This window comes from Somniosus microcephalus, chromosome 29, assembly GCF_052327205.1.
Source record: "Somniosus microcephalus isolate GS21.2 chromosome 29, FLI_Smic_1.0, whole genome shotgun sequence".
Taxonomy (NCBI): Eukaryota; Metazoa; Chordata; class Chondrichthyes; order Squaliformes; family Somniosidae; genus Somniosus; species Somniosus microcephalus.
This window is the reverse complement of record NC_141015.1, coordinates 16,723,995-16,748,565: the sequence shown is the minus strand read 5'-3', so window position 1 is coordinate 16,748,565 and position 24,571 is coordinate 16,723,995. Positions and strand designations below refer to the sequence as shown.

The 24,571-nt window shown below is 51.4% G+C and overlaps 1 protein-coding gene across 1 annotated transcript in view; it reads right to left on the bottom strand.

Annotated features, from left to right (window-relative positions):
- The window catches only part of ldb3a (LIM domain binding 3a), a 210,520-nt gene that overhangs the window by 105,907 nt on the left and 80,042 nt on the right, over nucleotides 1–24,571 (bottom strand). The window contains exon 5 of the mRNA XM_085970260.1: nucleotides 13,783–14,240. Within this exon, the coding sequence (XP_085826386.1) occupies nucleotides 13,783–14,240 (458 nt within the window). The remainder of the gene's footprint in view (nucleotides 1–13,782; nucleotides 14,241–24,571) is intronic.

The following is a 24,571-nucleotide window of genomic DNA, read 5'->3' as shown; positions in this document are numbered from 1 at the left end:
AGCCCCCTCAGTGGGGAGTGAACGGCCAAACACGTTAAAAACAAAACAAAAAAAGATAAACATAAACACAGAAGATAAAAAGCTCAATGGCCTGCAATGCCACCAAAGCTAATACTTAAAATCCATGGTTCACAGTGATTTTAAAATAGGTTAATGGTGTCATGTCAGCAGAGCGGCCACAGATCTCACCCACTGTATTCCTGACCTCCACCATCTCGAGGGAGACAGTTAGACAGGCGTGGCAGCTTCCTGCTGGGGGTGGGGAGGGAACAATGCCCTTCGATAGAGGGTAGGTCCCCCAGAGCCCAGTATCCATTTGCAGGGATTCGCTGGTGAAGGGCAGTTGAGTCGGACGGACCCACTTAGTGGGAAACGAGGCTACAACCAGGGAGACCTACAGATACAGGAAAGAAGCAACCAAGTAGCTGAAACCTCTGCTTATCCTTACCCAACATCTACATATTGTCACGGGAAAGAGCAGGCCATGCAGGTCACTAGCTGACTAGGAGCTGTTTAACGGGGCCTTTAAAGTTTGCACTACATTCTATCAGCCCCTTCTCAAATAAAAAGTCAAGTGATTTAAACAGAACAGTTTCTTGCATTTGCTGTGGTAACTCGGCAGTACTTTCATGCAAGAAACCATCAGCAACTCAATTCCAGGATGTTAGAGAAAGCCTTCAGATGTAAAGATGAAGGGGCGGAATGCCAACCGACCATTGCCTCTTCAATCTGCGGTCACCGGCACTTAACTAAAACACTTCTGCTTTTCCCCTTTATGAAAGAAACTTGTTTTGAATCCCTGCCAGAGGCATTAAAATGCTGAGCTAGCACGGAACCCCTTTACGATGATCAGTCAATACCCAACATGCATTGCACAAACTCGCCCCATTATCCAGCATGCACGGCTCACACCAGCATTGCCCAAGGACAAGGCAGAAAGGTCACTGCCCAGCATGCATTGCGCAACACTGCCATCTTACCCAGCACGCATTGCGCAACCCTGCCACAATGCCCAGCATGCATTGTGCAGCCGTCATAATGCCCAGCATGCATTGCGCAGCCCTGCCATATTACCCAGAATACAAACTAGAAAACCTGTTTTTTTAAACCAGCATGCACTGCAGATATCTAGCTTAAAGCCACCATTGGGCAAGGGGTGGAGATGAGCAGGTATGTTACTTCCAGTTTATTTTTGTAGCCCCCCTTCCCCCTGCTTCAAACCCCAGCACTGTCCCAATGTCCCAACTACATTTGGCTGCACTTAATGTCAACAGTTTTTGAATGGGCAGCTCCGATTTCATAAAAAACTAATTGCATGTGTACGTCACATGCACAGCTGCTAATTCTTTTCCCTCTCAAAATCTTGGCAGCTCTTTGAAGTTAAAATGTAGCATGTACCAGGTAGGGGATAGACTGGACTCAGCTCGGGCCTAGTCTGTTGAACTCCAACTCGCACCCAAAACAAGGGGTATGGCAAATAAAAAGGTGAGGTGTGCCCGGCCTTGGCTGGAGTCTCAGCAAGAGGAGGATCAATGGTGGCAAGTTTGGTGTCACCATCCTGCTGGCCTGGCCAGAGACTCAATGGTTGGGAATGAGCCTGCTCGCCCTACGGCTCTATCCAGCGGAGGATGGACAGTGACAAGTGACGGTCCTGTTCTCTGGCCTGAAGCCAGAAGCGTTTGAAAAGCAAAGGGCAGAGTTGGGTTGGCAGCTCTAGTTGGATGTATTTCTGGACGTTTCATCACATGACCTCCCATCTGTAACTGCCCGATGAGTTTTCCCCTGATGTTGCTCGGGGTAGTGTCCCGGAAATTAATCTTCAATTCCTGGAGACTCCAGGGCAATCCTGGATGGTTGATGAACTATGGCAGAGGGCAGTGGCCTCTGGAATAGTAGGAACACAACGTAATACTGTATGACCAGGGAGGTGACATTACAATGTTAGACAGATTGGGTAATGCGCCCGCAATGGATTCCGCTTATTTTTGTGAAAGTGGAGTTCTCACCAAGTGAGGAAAGCCCTTGTGTTTTGAGATGACCTCACTCACTAGGTCAGGTACAGGATGGGTTGGAGCTCCCTCGACACCATCCCAGCTCTAACCTGGGAACAGGTCCTACTGAACCAATGCAATATTCTAATTCCCCAGCCAGACATGGAGGACGGAAAAGCTTTCTTTTCAGCGAGGGCTCAATCTGAACTGGGATTCCCTACGAGCTCATTGTGTTTCGCATCTGCTGAATTCTACACAAAGCTCCTCTTTGCCTCTGGGGTTTTTTGCAGATTAGATACACTGAGGCGGAGATATAATAGGAGTAATTACTTCAGACTCTGGTGCTGAGGCAGAGTCTCGAGAGATGTGAGCACGGGTCAGAGATTGGGACAGGAGGCTTATTCTCTGACTCATCACCACCATTGGGAAAGCTCTGTATCAGCAGTAAAACCTCACACCATCACCCCATTATCAAAACCCCACAGAACATGCTTCAAATCCAAACACCAACCCGTCAACATGCTCGATGAAGTCAATGGACTCATTCGGGACATGGGCCTCCCTCCAGTCCCTCACATAACGGGCCATTTTCAGTTGTGAAACTAGACAGGGTCAGCGGGCTCTTCAACCACGGGAGGTACTGCAGCTGCACCAATCCGATTCTCATCCGGCTCCCGCGCATAGACGCACCTTGAGCAGGAGCACCAGCCTCGGCGGTGTAGGAGAGCCTCAACATGCTGCTGACCGGCAATTCGGATCAATACCCCATTCTGCGAGCACTGTCCAGAAGCAGAGGCAGGGCTCTGGCTAGGGGGCAGGGCTGTGGGTTCATGGGCAGGTGACGGTCACAGAGCCCACTCCATGAAGACCCCGGCGTCAGTCTGTTTCCACACACGCGCTGTTTTGTTGTCCAGCTTGGCGTTGTGAAAATTACCGAGCAGCCATCTTGAACCCAACGGACAGGAGGCCATTCTTGCTTCCCTGAGAGCACCAGTGGGAGACGGTGTCACCCAATCACAGAATGTTCTTTTAAAAATTAAATCAGGCAGTAAACTCATAACCTGGCGGCGATATAAACACAAGGGCCTGGAAAATCCTGCAGCCCCGCTCCACTGGTGTTAAGTGATACCCTGTCTGCTCTTACCAAAATCCAGGGGCTGGGGTCACTTGCCTAGCCGGGCCAGGCCACCCCCAGCTCGAGACAGTCGGCCCTTGTAAGGGTGAGTGAGTCCTCCCAAGGCCCAAAGGAAATATATTTAATTATATATAAAAATTCTTCAGCGGTGACTGGAGCCACTCTAGACTACAGTGATAATCAATCCCCTCTGGGATCGATCACCGTACTCTAGTGAAGGTTCGGGGGCCTTGAGAAGGCCTCCAAGAGACTCACAGTAGGTCTCCACTGACCTGGGTTCCACTGAGGCCTTTCAGGGGAGTAAAGGGAACAATTATCTCAGAGAAACCTGGGAACTCACTCCAACACGGCCAAGACAGTGAGGAGGAGGGAATGCAAGATCTGCCAATGGCCGCCCAGCCAGAATTTAAGGGTTCAGTCTAAACGGTGCCGAATGCTGTTGGAGTCGGGTTTCAGCTCCCCCCGCCCAGGCAGGTAATGTGACCAACGTCCTCTCCAGTCCCGGGAAATATGGGGGCAATGTGTAACAGAATGCAAACAAGGAGTTTATGACAGTGAATTATAGCCTCGCACGATAAAGCCACGAGTGGTCTCCACCAGCGTTTACCTTGTATACATCGATCATTTTTCTTCAGTTTATTTCCAATTTGCCTGTGCACAGAGGTCGGAACACACCAGGAAGAGGGTGGAAAGAGTGACACAGTTTTGGGGGTTTTCTTGGCGTGTTTTTACAGGCGGCACACAGGAAAATCCCAATCTAAAACTACACACATTTATACAGAAAACACTGGAAGTACACAGCGTCAGACATCAACTAACTTCCATTTTAAATACGGATTCTCCTGCTGTGTATTTCCGACATTTGTCTGTTAATTGTCTCTCCGTGTGACCCTCGTTAAGCATTGTGTACTGGACATCCTCTCTCTACTCATCAGCCCGTCCGTGCAGGCTTGTTGTGGCCGAGTCTACGATCCCATCCGTCCCTTGGATCATCTCTTGCCTTCAGCTTCTTTTCTCAATCTTGTCCCTTTCTCCTCGTTGTTAACTTTATCCCATTTCCTTCTGTCACTCATTTTTTCTCTCTCTTTATTGCTGTCCCTACTCTTTCTCTCCCATCCCCTTGTTGTTCCACCCATGGGCTATGCACCAGCAACACCACTGCATAAACACCAACACTCTGCTGCCCGTATCCTAACCTGCACCAAGTCCCGCTCACCCATCACCCCTGTGCTCCTTGACCTACATTGGCTTCCAGTCCACCAAGGCCTATATCTTAAAATTCTCATACAAGTGTTCAGATCCCTCCATGGGCTCACCGCTCCCTATCTCTGTGGCTTCCGGCAGCCCTACAACCCTCCGAGAACTCTGCGTTTCCTCCAACTCTGGCCTCTTGCGCATGCCCCAATCCCTCTGCCCCACCATAGGCGGCCGGAGCTTCAGCTCCTGCTCCTTGGCACGAAGCTGTGGAATTCTCTCCCTAAACCTCTCTGCCTCTACCTTCCTTTAAGACCCTCCTTAAAACCCACCACTTTAGCTAAGCTTTTAGTCATCCAGGCTAATATTCCCTTCTTTGGCTCGGTGTCATGCTTTGTCTGATTACTCTCCTGTGCCTTGGGATGTTTTCCTACGTTAAAAGGCGCTATATAAATGCAAGTTGCCACTGCATAAAAAAGGGGATCGGAGCGCTCGCGAACGTCCTCGGCGAATCACAGTTTTGGTGGATTTGCCGAACCACAGAAGCTTGCAGCACAGAAGGAGGCCACTCAGCCCATCGTGCCTGTGCCGGCTCGTTGCTAGATCGGACCAAAACGTATCCCGCAACCCTGCTCTCACTTCATAACCCAGGCAAGTGTCCTTCATCTTAAACCGGATCATTTCCAAAAATTCTGTTAGAATAGTAGATTCAAGAAATATCCGTACTGATGCTCAAATCGCAGGAATTCTGATAAGGGGAAAAAAGGCTCCCCCTTCCTCGGTTTCTGATGTGTAAGCATGGGACAAACTACAAGATTTTAAACCCTGCACTGTTTCTCGGTGTTCAGGATGAAAGGAAATATTACACCACAGCAATGACTCTGTAAAGCAGCTCGGACTTCAATCTCCGAGAAAACAACTTCGCATCGAGTTCATGCTGCACAGCAACTCTCGAGAAGGAGCAAACACAGCAGGTTGGAGCGACAGGGGGGCTCTTCATGCTGCCCGTCAGTAGGTCACACCACACAACACACTACCACAATATGGCGGCCCACTAACTTGGCTGCAGTGTTGATGATCTGTGGGAGGAAAGAATTAAAAAGATGGTTTAGTTCTCAAATCGCATTGAAGTGCAGCACACTGCGGAATAACCCGACCTGTCGCAGCTCCTCTTCTGGTGGGGAACGAATTTTCCCATGTGTTACCCCCCACCCCTACAGAGGGGCGCTCATCAATTTTCACTCAATACATCAGCAAAGAAAATATTCTGCTATGACTGGATTCTACTTGATTGCACAGGATTGAAGACAGGAGGGTTCCTTTTTTCATTGTGTGACTGCAGCAACAGATCTGATCGGAGCTGGAGAAACCAACCTTCGGACAACCAGGCGTGAACTCACTACAGATGGTCCAGTTATCAAACACACTAGGACCCATTAGCAATGTAGACTCCATGAGCACGGGACCTGTGCAGAACACGGGTAGGACTGGGGTACATCACACATCCAACACATCAGGTACCCAACCTGACCCTTAAATAGGAAATGATAGAGCGTTACCACGGGCAGAGAGACACAACTTTTACAGACTGAAAGATTCAGGACTAGCCTTTGGAAACCAAGAGTCAGCGAGCCACGGTTGGGACTAGCGTACTGTAGTGTTTGACTCTGTGTACACAGGGCATCAATGGCAGCATATAGCCAGCTGAGACTGTCACGGGTTGTGCTGAATTTATTTCCCTTCGTATTACTCCAGGTGACTGTGGCTGCCCCCCCCCCCCCCCACCTGCACCCCGCCGCGTCCAGCCACATTCAGATCTCCAGGAGAGGAGTCTCTGGCACAACGTCAACTCAAAACTCGGCGTTTGGCAAGTGGCCGGGTTCATTCCTATGAGAAGCCCATCCACAGTGGGGTCAAAGTGCACCGTGCGACCATAGCCACAGACGCCAATCCGAGAGCTACAAGGCAATCTGTAACGTCAAGAGCAGGAGAAGAGTGGGCCAGACTCCTGCCCCCCCGACTCCCACCCCCCCGACTCCAGCCCCCACGCCCCTCTCTTCCCCCCCCCCCGACGACTCCCATCACCCTCGGAGCCCACTGAGCAAATGGCCGACCGGGCAAACAAGCTGGCTCAGACTGGGGCAGCGCTTGTATCCCTGGAGTTAGCGCCTTACGGTACCAACCAGCAACAAGACGATTACACTCAAGATGATTACACAGCTGGGGGAATGTCTTTCAGTACAATTTCTGCTGATGTAGCTGTCCAGGATTAAAGAATTTTACTGTTGCAGTACTTCAATATGGCCACCAGGGGCTAATAATCAAGGGTCATCGAGCTGAAACGTTAACTCGGTTTCTTTCTCCACAGATACTGCCTGGCCTGCTGAGTATTTCCAGCGTTTTCTGTTTTTATTTCAGATTTCCAGCATCTGCAGTATTTTGCTAATAATCAACGCTGGTGTTCTAGCGCCACCCCGTGGCACGGGTTAGGTACTGCATCACCATCTTCTACAGGCCCACCGTGCTTTTCAGGCCTTGTTTTAGTTTGACATCCCAAAAGCAGCAGTTACAACGGAGAGCCTCTGTAATAAAGACTTATAACAAAGGCAGGTACAGTTTCTCCCTCCATTATCTCTCTCCATCTCTCCTGCACACACTCAGCGTACCTAAGGAAGGATATACTTGCCATAGAGGGAGTGCAACGAAGGTTCACTAGACTGATTCCTGGGATGGGGGGATTGTCCTATGAGGACAGATTGAGTAGACTAGGCCAGTATTCTCTAGAGTTTAGATGAATAAGAGGTGATCTCATTGAAATATACAAAATTCTTACAGGGCTTGACAGGGTAGATGCAGAGAGGATGTTTCCCCTGGCTGGGGAGTCTAGAACCAGGGGTCACAGTCTCAGAATAAGGGGTCGGCCATTTAGGACTGAGATGAGGAGAAAGAGAGTGGTGAATCTTTGGAATTCTCTACCCCAGAGGGCTGTGGATAAGCTCAGTCGTTGAGTATATTCAAGACAGAGATCGATAGAATTTTGGATATTAAGGGATATGGGGACAGTGCAGGAAAGTGGAGATGAAGTAGAAGATCAGCCATGATCTTATTGAATGGCGGAGCAGGCTCGAGGGGCCGAATGGCCGACTCCTGCTCCTATTTCTTATGTATGTTCTTATGGAACAAATAGAGAGCAGCAGAGAAACAGTGCAAAATTACAGATATTAAATCTTCATTACAACATGCAACGCTTTCTCAGCCAATACTGTTTAAAAAAAAAAGTTACTCTTAAGGAGTTGTTTACAATTATTCACAACGTTGAAAGTGATCTGGGTTCAGTTGCTTTTTCCATAGTTACACAAGCTCTCGCTTTCTGTGTCTCAGAATCCTCCCTTTCACTTGCCCCCTCCCTCCGTCTCCATGAGGTCGACCCTCCCACCCTCTTCATCTCTCTGAATTGTCCCCTGCTGGACTGGGGAAGGCTGAAGTGTTTTGCGTGTTCACTGCCATCAGTCTGAAAGAAATTGGACTCCCGCCTCACTCGGCTACAGTTACACTTGCAGCTGCTCGGAGCGCTGCCGTATTTGGAAGTAAAATGTGGAGCTGCTTAGTAGGCACAACCTTTCCAGAGAGATATGGTGACCATTCCACTCAAAGTAGCAACAGATCCAAGAATGAAAGATAGGGCTTCAATCTCAATGAGCCATTGCCGGTTTGCAATACTGTGACTGTTCAATCCTCACCACTTCTTTCAATATCACTGCCCTTCTCGTGGAGAAAGACATCTTTATAAATCTCTTCCTGCGATGTCTACACATTGGCCCTGATAGTTACAGGGTGGGAGCGGGGGATTGGAGCGCCCGCAAAATACGAGTAACCTGGAGGTCTTCCCGAATTTAATGGCAGAACCTCAGTTGAATTTTTTGTCTCCGTTTCCCAGCCGGCCAGATTGAAAGGCCAGCTGGCTGTCGAGCGGGAAGGCCTGGGCTGGTAGGCCCCAGCTGGGGAGCGGAATGGAAGGAGGGAGAGATCGTGCTGTGGGGGGGCCTGCAGATTGCGGCAGGTTAGTTTGGAGGGCCGGGGCAAAGCACTCCTGCTCCTGGCCCACAAGCAGTGCTGGAAAGGCACTTACCTGCTGGATCCAGCCCTTCTCACCTCCCTTCAGCTGCCGGGTTTCCCGAGCCCTGGAAAACCCGGCCCGCAGCCGTTAAATGTAAAAACACGCTAAAATTTCAGTCACGCAGCCTCATTAATATATTTAAATTATGGAACAGCCTCTCGAGAGCAAGTTAGCCGACCATCCCCCAACCCGCCTCCGTTAAAACCGGAAGTGGGTGCGCTGGAGGCGGGTTCCAGATTTCTGAAATTTTAATCCTCCGCCCCAGCCCCCTGTGTGGGGTTAAAATTGCCCCCCCACTGTGTCTATGCAGAGTGCAAGCAAGAGCAAATAGATTGGCCCCGATATTAATGGGGAGGGTGCGGGAGAGGCCGAAAATGGCCGATGATCCCAGCGAGGCCAGGGACGTAGAGACCCTGCCAATCTTAATGGCAGGGCCTTATTAACATATTGTAGATCCACCTCCCGCCCGGCAACCGGTCAAATGAACAGTCTGGCCGGCAGGCTGGAGGGAAGCACTAGCGTCAGGAGGCTGGGGACCCTCGAGGACCGCCCCAGGCACTGGGAAGGGAACTACAGCTCCGGGTGGCGATCGGGAGGGCAGCAGATGGTGGGAGGAGGCTGGAGATCAGAGCTGGGGGGGGGGGGCAGGAGCTTCCTCGAGGGGTCTGGGTCCTGGCCCACAAGGTGCTGAAAGAGCCATTTACACTGGGGAGCCGGCAACTCCCGCCTCGGTTCAGCTGCCGGGGATCCCCCAGCTCGGGCCTCCCCCTCGCTTTCTGTTCAATTTAAGTCGTGGCGTTAATGATGTCATCAGGCCGTGACTTTGGTTTGTTAATTAGGCCCCTGCCTGCCTTTTACGGGAGCCTCGTCCGTGGCCTGATTTCTGCACTTTATAATTTAAAAGGGGCGGGAATGAGTTCGGGTGGCCAGATCCCAATATTTTAACGCCCTGCCCCCCATCAAGGAGATGGGACGGGGGGTTAAATTCAAGGCCATTGTCTCACTGACTTTATGAAAACACGGTTCCCTCCTTCACCCCACCTTCCCTGACCTGGCAGAGGCCCTATGACCCGAGAGAGTGAAAGGTCAGTCGATAGTCCTTCCCGTTCATATGCAAACTGAAATTCATCTCTCCCTTAGTTTGAAACTCGGAAAGTCCGATCACTATCCGTTGGGACTGCACTGGCAGGTCATGGGATGAGGGGGAATATGGTCCCAGAGTCAATCGCTCGACAAACATCCCCAGAGGCAACCTCTCACTTTATTTACAATACCTTCCAAAATGTGCATCTCTTCCAAGAAAAATTGAAAGGGAAACAGAACCAATTATAAATGTAAAAATTGCCACGGAAAAGGCAATCAACTCAACAGTGTGGAGTCTCTCCCTGCCCCTGTGGTCCAGTTACTACAATGTGAAAAGTTACTCACAGAATCATTAGTACAAAACTGCACAGAGTTTAGTTGGAGCTATCCTCCATTTGCTCAGTGATCTCGATAATTATCGTCGCTCATGATGAGCAAATACAACATGACAGATGTTTGGGGGGGGGGGGGGCACCTCACACAAGAGACAACTGGCCCTCGTTAGCACACTCAAGGCATCACCGATCCAGGATTTAAATGGCCACCATTAGCAACACACCCTCGATCTCTGTGCTCAGATGTGTTTACATGTAGGCGGGCAGTGTAGAGAGAGACGGATGGTGGTGGAGAGAAAGATGGGGGCCGGCAGCGAGATGGATGGTGGCAGTGTTGGAGAGAGACTACGATATAAAACATAACAGAATGCATTATTTAAAATAATCTAAGAATTGGTCGGCGCAAACGTGAGCAGGAAACTTGAGCCTTTGCACAGAGGGAGCTAATGGCCAGACTATGATAGCCAATCCACTGGACTCACCTATAACACGGTCAGCCTTGGCTCAGTGCGTACCACACTCACCTCAGAAGGTTGTGGGTTCAAATCCCACTCGATAGACTTGAGTACATGATGTAGGCTGACACTCCTGTGCAGTACTGAGGGAGTGCTGCCTTTTGGATCAGACTTTAAACTGGAGATCCCATCTGCTCTCTCAGGTGGACGTAAAAGATCCCATGGCACTATTCGAAGAAGAGCAGGGGCGTTCTCCCCAATATTTATCCCTCAATCAACATCACTAAAATGGATTATCTGGTCATTCATCTCATTGCTGTTTGTGGGATTTGCTGTGTGCAAATTGGCTGCTGCATTTCCTACATTACAACAGTGACTACACATCAGAAGTACTTCACTGTCTGAGGTCATGAAAGGCGCTATATAAATTCACTCATAACATGATTCATGCTAACTGGGATAATAAACCCTTCAAACATTCACGCAGATAATCTGCAGAGAATGAGTTCACTGTATTGGCATCACAACAGCGCAGATGCAGAACCTCGAATGCTATCCACTCAGCAGAGGATTACAGACATAACAAAAGACCAATATACAAAATAAAATGATCCTTGGCAGACAACAGTAGCTGAAACCCAGCCAGGCCCAGGCCCTCTCACTGCAACCTCGTCCAGCTTTCAGAGGCGCCTCTTCCACCTCAGGACTGCTGGCCCCCATCTCTCTCTCTCTCTCCCTATACTGCCCCACCAGCTCTCTCTACACTGCCCCGTCTCGCTCGCTCTCTCTCTACACTGTCCCATCTCTCTCGCTCTCTACACTGCCCCCTCTCAACTCTCTCTACACTGCCCCTCTCTCTCTCGCTCTCTCTCTACACTGCCCCATCTCTCGCGCTCTCTCTACACTGCCCCTCTCTCTCGCTCTCTCTCTACACTGCCCCTCTCTCTCTCGCGCTCTCTACACTGCCCCCTCTCTCTCTCTCTACACTGCCCCTCTCTCTCGCGCTCTCTACACTGCCCCCTCTCTCGCTCTCTCTCTACACTGCCGCTCTCTCTCTCTCTCTCTCGCTCTCTCTCTACATCACCAGGCCCCCCATCTCTCGCCCCAACCCCCCCACCCAGCTCCAGTAAGGCTGTTGAAACACCATCTGCAGTTGGCCGCCCAAAACGAATTGCTTTCTTGTACGGTCAGGTGTTCAAAGAGTTTTCACTCATCGCTCAGTGACCTCAGTGCTGGGAAAGGACACAGTGTCTGCGTCAAGCACTCACAGGTCAGTGACAAAAGAGTGAAGCTCCATCTGCTGTCACCTCACTCACCACCTCAGAAAAACACAGCCCAAGGCCCCCAGTGTGAGATTTCCATCTCCTTCACAGACCATCCTATGGCCCCTGAATGAGCCTGCCAATTCAGTGCAGTCAAAACAACTTTTATATAATGTATTAGCAATGAAAGGAAGAAAGGAGTGGAGTCTGTATTGTGGAGATTTCTTCACTATGGCGCGCAAGAGATCAATTCTAACTGGACGTCAAGCAGTGTCATCAATGACCTGCACTCATTCTGACGTCAGTCTTTTGGTGTAGAGGTAAGTGCAAGGTTTACTGTGCACTCATCCCAGCACTACATTCCCCTTTAACCAGGGAGCAGATTCCAGCCTCCTGTCTGGGTGGATCCAGACCTCGGTTGCAGAGGTGCAAGGACAGTAATCTGCTCCGCCGCCACACTCAACGAGCGCCCTCACACTACAAGCTTGGGTCCGACACTCAATTTCTGGGCCCTGACATTCCGGGGGTTCTCCTGCCGCGGTTTCTGCCACTCACGCTGGTTCTCCCGCCAAATCTGCGGCGAGGGGGCCAGGAGATCCCCTTGCGGAATCTCAGGACCGTGCCACGTACACCAGGGTCCGACCTGACTCCAGCACGGAGCAGAGCGAGACTCCCTCTTTTACTGCAATCCGGTGTCATGTCAGGTCCTGAATCTTTAAAAAAAAATACATTCTCGGGATGTGGGCATCGCTGGCAAGGCCGGCATTTTATTGCCCAGCCCTAGCTGCCCTCGAGAAAGTGGCGGTGGGCTGCCTTCTTGAACTGCTGCATTGTAGTAAGTGACTTGCTGGGCCACTTGAGAGAGTAATTAAGAGTCAGTCACAGTGGTGCGAGACTGGGGTCACTATAGACCAGACCGGGTAAGGACGCCAGGTTTCATTTCCTAAAAGGACATTCATGACCAGTTGGGTTTTGACGACAATCCGACAGCTTCATGGCCATGTTTACTGAGACCAGCTTTTTATTTCCAGATTTTTTAACAACTGAATTCAAATTCTCAAACTGCCATGATGGGATCTGAACTCCTGTTCCCTGGATTATTAGTCCAGTAACACAACTGCTACACGACCACTCCAGATCAAGAGTACCTTTAGAGAAGAGCCGTAGCAGCTGTGTGAACCAGGTTCACGCTGCACCAGTGTTACACTTATGGGGGAAATGCTACCACTTAGTGAAGTGGGACATTTGCATCAGGTGAAGGATGCTGAACCCAACCCCTGAATACACACCCACTGTCCCATTGATGGTATCGCTCAATATCGTCATCTGTGAACTATCCCCAGACTCCACAAGAAGCCAAGGCGGGCATCTATTTGTAATAAAGAGAGAGTGAAAGAGTCTTTAAACTGCTTCAGGGACCAAGGACTCCACGTTACCCAAATACAATCGCAACACCAGGATTATTCCAGGGATGGCAAATTGGAATCTGCTTGTAACTCATTCTCACACCAATGGCGTGTCTGTAACTGTGTAAACGCAGCATGAGGATACTTGTACAGAGCACCCAAACCACGCTCCGATGCAGCTGCGTTCCCGCCTCCTGGATCTGGCCAGGAGGAGGCTCCATTTCTGTCGCTCAGTCTAATCGCCAGAGACAGTGCGATAGTCCCGACTCCAATGGTCACCATCACAGGAAACCTACACTTCACGCCCGGCACCTATCCAACCCCTCTGGGTGGTTTCAAGGGTTACGGAACCAAGGCGGGTAAATGGAGTTAAGACTACAGATCAGCCATGATCTAATTGAATGACGAAACAGGCTCGAGGGGCTGAATGGCCTGATCCTGTTCCTATACGTTGAGCAGTAGGTCGATTCGGCACGCATGGCTGGGCACTTGCAAATTCTCCAGTGTTCTCCGAAACCCCAGAGGCATCATCGTTGGTGACAAGGCAAAGGTGTCTGCACCGAGGAGCCGCGCAGTGCGAGTGGTAAGGGCAGCCGTGCCAGCTTCAATGAGGTGCTGCTGTTTGATGGGCAATCACTGGCACCAGTCTGGAGACAAAGAGCTGGGAGTTGGAAACTGGTCACCAGGCTGCTTAGCGAGGGGCAACCTACGGAATACTTAAAAAATTACATCCACCCAACGTTAAACTTAGCAAGCATGTGGCGAGCTACCCACCGTGTACTTAGTTGCAGTTTCAGTACCTACCCTTGAAGGAGTCCACCTGCAGAGGCCCTGCCTCTCCTGCCATCCATCCGGGCTGTTGCCCTCATCATTTCCGCAACAGTCTCTTTAGAGTACAGGCCCTTGGGGCTGTTGTACTGCCCACGCTGGCTGGCGCTAGGTGCCCCAAATTTAATACCAGTTATATCAGAAACCCTTGCTGTTGCCCGAGGAAGGCTGACCCCTCTTTGAGGTGAAAGGTCGGAGGTCAGAGAAGTAGCTGGAGAGAGCATCGAAGCGGTCATGGAAGATGTCTGCCTGAAAGATCCTGCCAATTCCAAGTTACAAGACAAGCTGCCGTCCCTTGTGCTGAGGTACTCGTAGGACATCCCATTAGCCGTGAGCGCACTATCAGAGGCCCGAGCAGCTTTACGGAGCTGGTACTCGGGAGTGGACGTCAGTTTTCCGCTCAGACAGCTGGCGCAGATTTCCAAAGCCGGCTCCTGCAGCAACACACACCCGAGCACGGAACAAAAGGCAAAAAAAAAATCACAGATCACATGCAAACACACAGCACACCATCGATCAAAGCAAAGAAAATGTTAGTGAGCCCCAATTACTCAATTACCCAATATTCTTTGATGACACCAGTCACTTACCAAAAGAGCGTCTGTGGCACAAGGTTAAGGACCACATCACCCCGAGCAATCAGGCTGACACTTTAGTCGTTGGCAATCACCACATCCTTACAGAATAGTGAGATGGTGAAGTTTTGGGAAGAAGACCATAAGTCCATCTAGCCTGCTCTTCCAAACCACCCATTAGTTTCCTTACTGTGATTCTGGAACCAAGAGGCTTGCATCCCCTTTCCCAATAGAAATTCAGCTAATCCTCTAAAAAATCTGTTCCATTATCCTGCTGGTTACCTAACCCACAATTCTATCTCCCTCTTACTGAAAAACATTGCCCAAATTTCCTATTTTCCTTTGACACCATAGTTTAAACTGTGAACCAGAGTCCTTGAATCCTGTGACCAACAGAACTGTTCTGGATCAAAATTCGCCACCCCCATGTAAATCATAGACACCCATCAAATCCCACCTCATCCTCCTCTTCAGAGAGTCGAGCCCCAGGATGGGCAACCTTGCCACAGAACGCAGCCCGCAAAGTTCAGGAACCAGCCTTGCAGCCCTCCTTTGAATGCCCTCCAATAAGTCTCCATCTTTCCTACAATATGACCAGAACTGTACACCGTACTCTATAGGAGGCCCCTTCAAGTCCAGGTACAGCTTCGTCATCGCCACCTTAGACTGAATAGTAATGCCCTTAGCTGTACATCCCAACATTTTATTTGCTTTCTTCACTAATTCTTAACAGTGAACAGACTTTTTTCATGACCTCGCCACCAGAACCCCCAGATCTCTACCCTGCTGCTACCTCAAGCACTCTACCAGTTAACACGCAAGCGACATGCTTGCTTCTTCCATGTAGACTCATGGCCTTACACAATGTGTTGAATCCCATCCTGCCATTTCTCTTCCAATTCCATGACTATTCAATTACACTCTACAATTTCTGGGAAGTTGCACCCAACCCTCGAGCAGGCATCCTTGAAATGAGAGAGAGAGTGTTTCTACTCGCACCCAGTGATTCCAGTTCTGTTCTGGGCCACTGCCTGGCCATAGAAATTGGATGCATAGGAAAATTGGAATGATTTCATTGAAGGAATATTACCGAAGGTCTCGTGTGTATTGTCCACTGAACAGAGTGAATTACCAACGTTTGAATTAATCCAAACCCATCACAGCTCTCGGCTCAAGGTCCAGGAAAACACCAAGAGACATGGAGTGGCTGCAGCCATGTTGTTCTTCCTCCTTAAGGTTTGTGCAGTCACCTTGCATTGTAAGTGGAGAAGGTTCCTGAACCACAGGAAGGCAGGACCTTGCTATCAATGCACTTGAAACCGCAATTCCTTCCCCGGCTCCCAGTTTACTCCTTTCTCTCCTGGAAGATGTTGATCTTTGGGGAAGGGGCATAGGTTCCACAGGCAGTGGTCACGGTCTGCTAGCTCATTCGTGAGGCCATTCTTCACAGGCGAGGCTAGGTGGTCAGTGTTGGTTGGTGATTCGACTGTGAAGGACATGACAGCCAGTCATCACCCAACAACCCCCACAAACAAGGGGTCACTGGAAAGCAATCAGGAGCCTAGGCTGGCTTTAGCCCCTCTGGCCAGAGGCTGCACCAGGCCAGTTGTAGTGACCCAATAGCTATCTCAACACTAGTGTTATAAACTGAATGAAGAAGTCGTCCTGCTTTGTTTACACTTGGAACTTGGAGTGACTCCAGTTCTGCTTCTTTCACATGCCGTGCCAATATGGGGCCTTCAGGGGAGACAGCTAGGGGGGCTGAATGTCAGCACAGACATTGTCACGTTATAAACCAGCATCCAACGGCAAATGGCTGGTTATCTGGGCTGCATTGGAAGTGTCTGATGGAGAATGCCGATGGTCTGCTGACCCACTGTGCCAAGCCGTTCCCTCACCACATGCAGCCTTGTCAAGGGTGTACCAAATGGGCAGCTGTTTTAAGGACATTGATGGGAGGTTTGGGAATGTTCTCTAAAAGCTGAATCATTCCAGCTGCACAGCTTTGACAGGGATGTCAGAAGAAGCTGATTTAGGAAATCCCGATGGAAAGTGTGTGGGGTAGATTACATTGTTAGTGTTGTCACTGCACTACTGACTGGGAGGAGACACTAAACCTGACGGTCTAAGGGAGCTGGATTAGGATGCACAGTAGAATCATCTGTGGATTTATCAGTGTGTGTTGTGTGTGACTGTGTCTGTGTCTTTATTCATTTATGGGATGTGGGCATCGCTGGAAAGGCCAGCATTTATTGCCCATCCCTAGTTACCCTTGAGAAGGTGGTGGTGAGCCGCCTTCTTGAACCGCTGCAGTCCGTGTGGTGAAGGTGCTCCCACAGTGCTGTTAGGGAGGAAGTTCCAGGATTTTGACCCAGTGACGATGAAGGATCGGCGATATATTTCCAAGCCAGGATGGTGTGTGACTTGGAGGGGAACTTGGAGGTGATGGTGTTCCCATGCGCCTGCTGCCCTTGTCCTTCTAGGTGGAAGAGGTCGCGGGTTTGGGAGGTGCTACCGAAGAAGCCTTGGCGAGTTGCTGCAGTGCATCTTGTAGATGGTACACACTGCAGCCACGGTGCGCCGGTGGTGGAGGGAGTGAATGTTTAAGGTGGTGGATGGAGTGCCAATCAAGCACGTGTGTGTGCGCGCGCACACACACACACATTAACGAGCTGTGTGCAGAGGTCTTGTTAAATTTGAAAGGATTAAGGGATTAATGCAATAGTCTGGCGAAAGAGTCAAACTGGATTTCCACCAGTTGCACCATCAGGCTTCAAATGAGAACTGATGAGGCAAAAAAAATGTAAAAGTACTGTTACAATTTTTAAGGGTGGGGGCCTGTTGATAAGGTTTGTGTTTTAACAGTTGTTCAGCACCACCTGCACACGGGAATCGAAAAGCGGGATGCATCATCTCTTACTGGAGCGGGAGGATGGTGGAGTCGGTGACAATGCCCACCCTCACAGTGTTGTGCCAGCACCGCGCCAACAAACCGTGAGAATCCAGAGCACCGTGTCAAGGGGAAAAAACTGTAAACAATTGGGGGAAAAGATGATTTTACCAAGCACGAGACTCAATGGAATGGAATTGTACGGTCACCTGTGCGAGGTACAATTGTGTAGCGTGACTTCTTTCTCTTTACAGGCAAAAAAAAAAGTTGCCAGATTTCTTGTCCAACAAAGCCATGCCCCTTTAATTAGGAGGAAATAGTAAGCGTAAAATATAGAGCATCGTCCACTCCTTCTATACAAACTACAAAGAGCTGTAGCATCTCACCAGTTAATGTACAGTAACAAAGGGTCAAAACCTTTCCTCTAAAGGCCTAGCTAAGAAAAGAAACAGAAATCAGCAAGCGGTCCAATCCCAAGGAAACTTCTTCAAAGATTATTTTTCGATTGTGTGTGTGTGTGTGTGTGTGGCGGGGGGTGTACCAGCACGAACCAACAAACTGTCTGTAGCGCTCTTGTTAAATTCGAAAGGATTAAGGGATTACCGCAATGGTTTTGTAAAGGCCCAAGTGGGAGTCAAGAGGGATTTCTACCAGTTGTCCCAAGGTGGTGCTGTGACCTCATTCGAAACCGCAAATGGAGACTCGTGGAAACGACGCAGGATGGCATCGAACCTTCTGAAGTTGGAGCCCGTTTCCTAGTTTGCCGTCTTCCCCCATTTAAAAAAAGTCGGATCCAATATCATATTCATAACTCAGAGAGAGGGAGAAAGGGAGACAGACAGAGACAACTGCATAATTTCAACACACGGGGCATGCCAGGAGAAGAGAGAATTAAAGCCCAGAGCGGATTGGGCGTAGGGCCCTTGTCTGCCTCTCCTAATGCCCAATGAGGAGCCACTGCCGACTGCAATATCTTCGAGTCAAGGATTTGTGAGCGGCACAGAACGTTTAGGGGGAGGGTAAGAGAGGGCAGGACAGAGGGTTTAAGGGGCAAGGATAAAAGAGGGTAGGATAGAGGGTTTAGGGGGAGGGTAAGAGAGGACAGGACAGAGGGTTTAGGGGGCGAGGGTAAAAAAAGAGGGCAAAACAGGGTTTAAGGGGTGAGGGTAAAAGAGGGCAGGACAGAGGGTTTAGGGGGCGAGGGTAAAAGAGGACAGGACAGAGGGTTTAGGGGGCGAGGGTAAAAGAGGACAGGACAGAGGGTTTAGGGGCGAGGGTAAAAGAGGACAGGACAGAGGGTTTAGGGGGCGAGGGTAAAAGAGGGCAGGACAGAGGGTTTAGGGGGCGAGGGTAAAAGAGGGCAGGACAGAGGGTTTAGGGGGCGAGGGTAAAAGAGGACAGGACAGAGGGTTTAGGGGGCGAGGGTAAAAGAGGACAAGACAGAGGGTTTAGGGGGCGAGGGTAAAAGAGGGCAGGACAGAGGGTTTAGGGGGCGAGGGTAAAAGAGGGCAGGACAGAGGGTTTAGGGGCGAGGGTAAAAGAGGGCAGGACAGAGGGTTTAGGGGGCGAGGGTAAAAGAGGACAGGACAGAGGGTTTAGGGGGCGAGGGTAAAAGAGGACAGGACAGAGGGTTTAGGGGGCGAGGGTAAAAGAGGGCAGGACAGAGGGTTTAGGGGCGAGGGTAAAAGAGGACAGGACAGAGGGTTTAGGGGGCGAGGGTAAAAGAGGGCAGGACAGAGGGTTTAGGGGCGAGGGTAAAAGAGGACAGGACAGAGGGTTTAGGGGGCGAGGGTAAAAGAGGACAGGACAGAGGGTTTAGGGGGCGAGGGTAAAAGAGGACAGGACAGAGGGTTTAGGGGGCGAGGGTAAAAGAGGGCAGGACAGAGGGTTTAGGGGCGAGGGTAAAAGAGGGCAGGACAGAGGGTTTAGGGGGCGAGGGTAAAAGAGGGCAGGACAGAGGGTTTAGGGGGCGAGGGTAAAAGAGGGCAGGACAGAGAGTTTAGGGGGCGAGGGTAAAAGAGGGCAGGACAGAGGGTTTAGGGGGCGAGGGTAAAAGAGGACAGGACAGAGGGTTTAGGGGGCGAGGGTGAAAGAGGGCAGGACAGGGTTTAAGGGGCGAGGGTAAAAGAGGGCTGGACAGAGGGTTTAGGGGGCGAGGGTAAAAGAGGGCAGGACAGAGGGTTTAGGGGGCGAGGGTAAAAGAGGACAGGACAGAGGGTTTAGGGGGCGAGGGTGAAAGAGGGCAGGACAGGGTTTAAGGGGCGAGGGTAAAAGAGGGTAGGACAGAGGGTTTAGGGGGCGAGGGTAAAAGAGGGCAGGACAGAGGGTTTAGGGGGCGAGGGTAAAAGAGGACAGGACAGAGGGTTTAGGGGGCGAGGGTAAAAGAGGGCAGGACAGAGGGTTTAGGGGGCGAGGGTGAAAGAGGACAGGACAGAGGGTTTAGGGGGCGAGGGTAAAAGAGGACAGGACAGAGGGTTTAGGGGCGAGGGTAAAAGAGGGCAGGACAGAGGGTTTAGGGGGCGAGGGTAAAAGAGGACAGGACAGAGGGTTTAGGGGGCGAGGGTAAAAGAGGGCAGGACAGAGGGTTTAGGGGGCGAGGGTAAAAGAGGGTAGGACAGAGGGTTTAGGGGGAGGGCAAAAGAGGGCAGGACAGAGGGTTTAGGGGGCGAGGGTAAAAGAGGGCAGGACAGAGGGTTTAGGGGGCGAGGGTAAAAGAGGGCAGGACAGAGGGTTTAGGGGGAAGCCAAAAGAGGACAGGACAGAGGGTTTAGGGGGCGACGGTAAAAGAGGACAGGACAGAGGGTTTAGGGGGCGAGGGTAAAAGAGGGTAGGACAGAGGGTTTAGGGGGCGAGGGTAAAAGAGGACAGGACAGAGAGTTTAGGGGGCGAGGGTAAAAGAGGGCAGGACAGAGGGTTTAGGGGGCAAGGGTAAAAGAGGGCAGGACAGAGGGTTTAGGGGGCGAGGGTAAAAGAGGGCAGGACAGAGGGTTTAGGGGGCGAGGGTAAAAGAGGACAGGACAGAGGGTTTAGGGGGCGAGGGTAAAAGAGGGCAGGACAGAGGGTTTAGGGGGCGAGGGTAAAAGAGGGCAGGACAGAGGGTTTAGGGGGCGAGGGTAAAAGAGGGCAGGACAGAGGGTTTAGGGGGCGAGGGTAAAAGAGGGCAGGACAGAGGGTTTAGGGGGCGAGGGTAAAAGAGGGCAGGACAGAGGGTTTAGGGGCGAGGGTAAAAGAGGGCAGGACAGAGGGTTTAGGGGGCGAGGGTAAAAGAGAGCAGGACAGAGGGTTTAGGGGGCGAGGGTGAAAGAGGACAGGACAGAGGGTTTAGGGGGCGAGGGTAAAAGAGGGCAGGACAGAGGGTTTAGGGGGCGAGGGTAAAAGAGGGCAGGACAGAGGGTTTAGGGGGCGAGGGTAAAAGAGGACAGGACAGAGGGTTTAGGGGGCGAGGGTAAAAGAGGGCAGGACAGAGGGTTTAGGGGGCGAGGGTAAAAGAGGGCAGGACAGAGGGTTTAGGGGGCGAGGGTAAAAGAGAGCAGGACAGAGGGTTTAGGGGGCGAGGGTAAAAGAGGACAGGACAGAGGGTTTAGGGGCGAGGGTAAAAGAGGACAGGACAGAGGGTTTAGGGGGCGAGGGTAAAAGAGGGCAGGACAGAGGGTTTAGGGGCGAGGGTAAAAGAGGACAGGACAGAGGGTTTAGGGGGCGAGGGTAAAAGAGGGCAGGACAGAGGGTTTAGGGGCGAGGGTAAAAGAGGACAGGACAGAGGGTTTAGGGGGCGAGGGTAAAAAAGAGGACAGGACAGAGGGTTTAGGGGGCGAGGGTAAAAGAGGACAGGACAGAGGGTTTAGGGGGCGAGGGTAAAAGAGGACAGGACAGAGGGTTTAGGGGGAGGGCAAAAGAGGACAGGACAGAGGGTTTAGGGGGTGAGGGTAAAAGAGGACAGGACAGAGGGTTTAGGGGGCGAGGGTAAAAAAGAGGACAGGACAGAGGGTTTAGGGGGCGAGGGTAAAAGAGGACAGGACAGAGGGTTTAGGGGGCGAGGGTAAAAGAGGACAGGACAGAGGGTTTAGGGGGAGGGCAAAAGAGGACAGGACAGAGGGTTTAGGGGGTGAGGGTAAAAGAGGACAGGACAGAGGGTTTAGGGGGCGAGGGTAAAAGAGGGCAGGACAGAGGGTTTAGGGGCGAGGGTAAAAGAGGGCAGGACAGAGGGTTTAGGGGGCGAGGGTAAAAGAGGACAGGACAGAGGGTTTAGGGGGCGAGGGTAAAAGAGGGCAGGACAGAGGGTTTAGGGGCGAGGGTAAAAGAGGACAGGACAGAGGGTTTAGGGGGCGAGGGTAAAAGAGGGCAGGACAGAGGGTTTAGGGGCGAGGGTAAAAGAGGACAGGACAGAGGGTTTAGGGGGCGAGGGTAAAAGAGGACAGGACAGAGGGTTTAGGGGGCGAGGGTAAAAGAGGGCAGGACAGAGGGTTTAGGGGCGAGGGTAAAAGAGGGCAGGACAGAGGGTTTAGGGGGCGAGGGTAAAAGAGGGCAGGACAGAGGGTTTAGGGGCGAGGGTAAAAGAGGGCAGGACAGAGGGTTTAGGGGGCGAGGGTAAAAGAGGGCAGGACAGAGGGTTTAGGGGCGAGGGTAAAAGAGGACAGGACAGAGGGTTTAGGGGGCGAGGGTAAAAGAGGACAGGACAGAGGGTTTAGGGGGTGAGGGTAAAAGAGGGCAGGACAGAGAGTTTAGGGGGCGAGGGTAAAAGAGGACAGGACAGAGGGTTTAGGGGGCGAGGGTGAAAGAGGGCAGGACAGAGGGTTTAGGGGTGAGGGTAAAAGAGGGTAGGACAGAGGGTTTAGGGGGCGAGGGTAAAAGAGGGTAGGACAGAGGGTTTAGGGGGCGAGGGTAAAAGAGGGTAGGACAGAGGGTTTAGGGGGCGAGGGTAAAAGAGGGCAGGACAGAGGGTTTAGGGGGCGAGGGTAAAAGAGGGCAGGACAGGGTTTAAGGGGTGAGGGTAAAAGAGGGTAGGACAGAGGGTTTAGGGGGCGAGGGTAAAAGAGGGCAGGACAGAGGGTTTAGGGGGCGAGGGTGAAAGAGGGCAGGACAGGGTTTAAGGGGCAAGGGTAAAAGAGGACAGGACAGAGGGTTTGGGGGCGACGGTAAAAGAGGACAGGACAGAGGGTTTAGGGGGCGAGGGTAAAAGAGGGCAGGACAGAGGGTTTAGGGGGAAGCCAAAAGAGGACAGGACAGAGGGTTTAGGGGGCGACGGTAAAAGAGGGTAGGACAGAGGGTTTAGGGGGAAGCCAAAAGAGGACAGGACAGAGGGTTTAGGGGGCGAGGGTAAAAGAGGGCAGGACAGAGGGTTTAGGGGGCGAGGGTAAAAGAGGGCAGGACAGAGGGTTTAGGGGGCGAGGGTAAAAGAGGACAGGACAGAGAGTTTAGGGGGCGAGGGTAAAAGAGGGCAGGACAGAGGGTTTAGGGGGCGAGGGTAAAAGAGGGCAGGACAGAGGGTTTAGGGGGAAGCCAAAAGAGGACAGGACAGAGGGTTTAGGGGGCGACGGTAAAAGAGGGTAGGACAGAGGGTTTAGGGGGAAGCCAAAAGAGGACAGGACAGAGGGTTTAGGGGGCGAGGGTAAAAGAGGGTAGGACAGAGGGTTTAGGGGGCGAGGGTAAAAGAGGACAGGACAGAGGGTTTAGGGGGCGAGGGTAAAAGAGGGCAGGACAGAGGGTTTAGGGGGCGAGGGTAAAAGAGGGCAGGACAGAGGGTTTAGGGGGTGAGGGTAAAAGAGGGCAGGACAGAGGGTTTAGGGGGCGAGGGTAAAAGAGGACAGGACAGAGGGTTTAGGGGGCGAGGGTAAAAGAGGGCAGGACAGAGGGTTTAGGGGCGAGGGTAAAAGAGGGCAGGACAGAGGGTTTAGGGGGCGAGGGTAAAAGAGGGCAGGACAGAGGGTTTAGGGGCGAGGGTAAAAGAGGGCAGGACAGAGGGTTTAGGGGGCGAGGGTAAAAGAGGGCAGGACAGAGGGTTTAGGGGCAAGGGTAAAAGAGGGCAGGACAGAGGGTTTAGGGGCGAGGGTGAAAGAGGGCAGGACAGAGGGTTTAGGGGCGAGGGTAAAAGAGGGCAGGACAGAGGGTTTAGGGGCGAGGGTAAAAGAGGGCAGGACAGAGGGTTTAGGGGCGAGGGTAAAAGAGGGCAGGACAGAGGGTTTAGGGGCGAGGGTAAAAGAGGACAGGACAGAGGGTTTAGGGGGCGAGGGTAAAAGAGGGCAGGACAGAGGGTTTAGGGGGCGAGGGTAAAAGAGGGCAGGACAGAGGGTTTAGGGGGCGAGGGTAAAAGAGGGCAGGACAGAGGGTTTAGGGGGCGAGGGTGAAAGAGGGCAGGACAGAGGGTTTAGGGGGCGAGGGTGAAAGAGGGCAGGAGAACCTAAAAATAGGGAAGAAAGTCATTTTAAAGTAGGATTAGGCAACCAAATATGTCAATTTTTATAAAGTTAGACAGATTTACACATCAACAAAGCTCATTATCAGCAAGATCAGTGTGAATGCAGAAAATGATTTTGATTAAGACATGCGACTGAAAGCATTCTCTCTTGAACCTGTATACAGACAGCAACAGCAATTCCATCGCAGCCGCCACAAGCCAAAAGCACAATGGCAGAAGGACGCCCTTGACTCAGTTTCCCCTCTTGGTTAGATGCAGCCTGGTAGCAGCCATTTTGTGGGCAACTCCCCATTATTCTCTTAAGGAGCTGGATAATTCTGGTTAGCAACAGAAGCCTAGAAGGGCAAGTACAGATCCATGAATGTACAGACCCTTGAACGCTTTGTGGCAGAGGATTTCTCCTGAGCAGTTAGGACCAATGAAACATCACATCAGTGAGGAGAATTTGGAATGGCCCCCCAGATTCTCACCAACTTCTACCGGTGCACCATCGAGAGTATCCTGTCCGGCTGCATCACTACCTGGTATGGCAACTGCACCGCCACAGACCGCAAGGCTCTACAGATGGTAGTGAAAGCTGCACAACACACTATAGGAATTAAACTACCTGCTGTGCAGGATATCTACCCCGAGAGGTGCCGGGGGAAGGCCCTGAGAATCATCAAAGACGCGAGCCACCCCAGCCACAACCTCTTCGCCCTGCTCCCGTCCGGTAAGAGATACCGAAGCATACGGTCTCGTACCAACAGGTTTCGAAACAGCTGCTACCCCCAGGCCATAAGACTCATGAACGATTAATTTATTATTTATTACTGTTGTTTTATTTATTATTACTGTCTTTCTATTAGTATTTTTATCATTAAGCCATATTTATTCCAATGTTGGGAG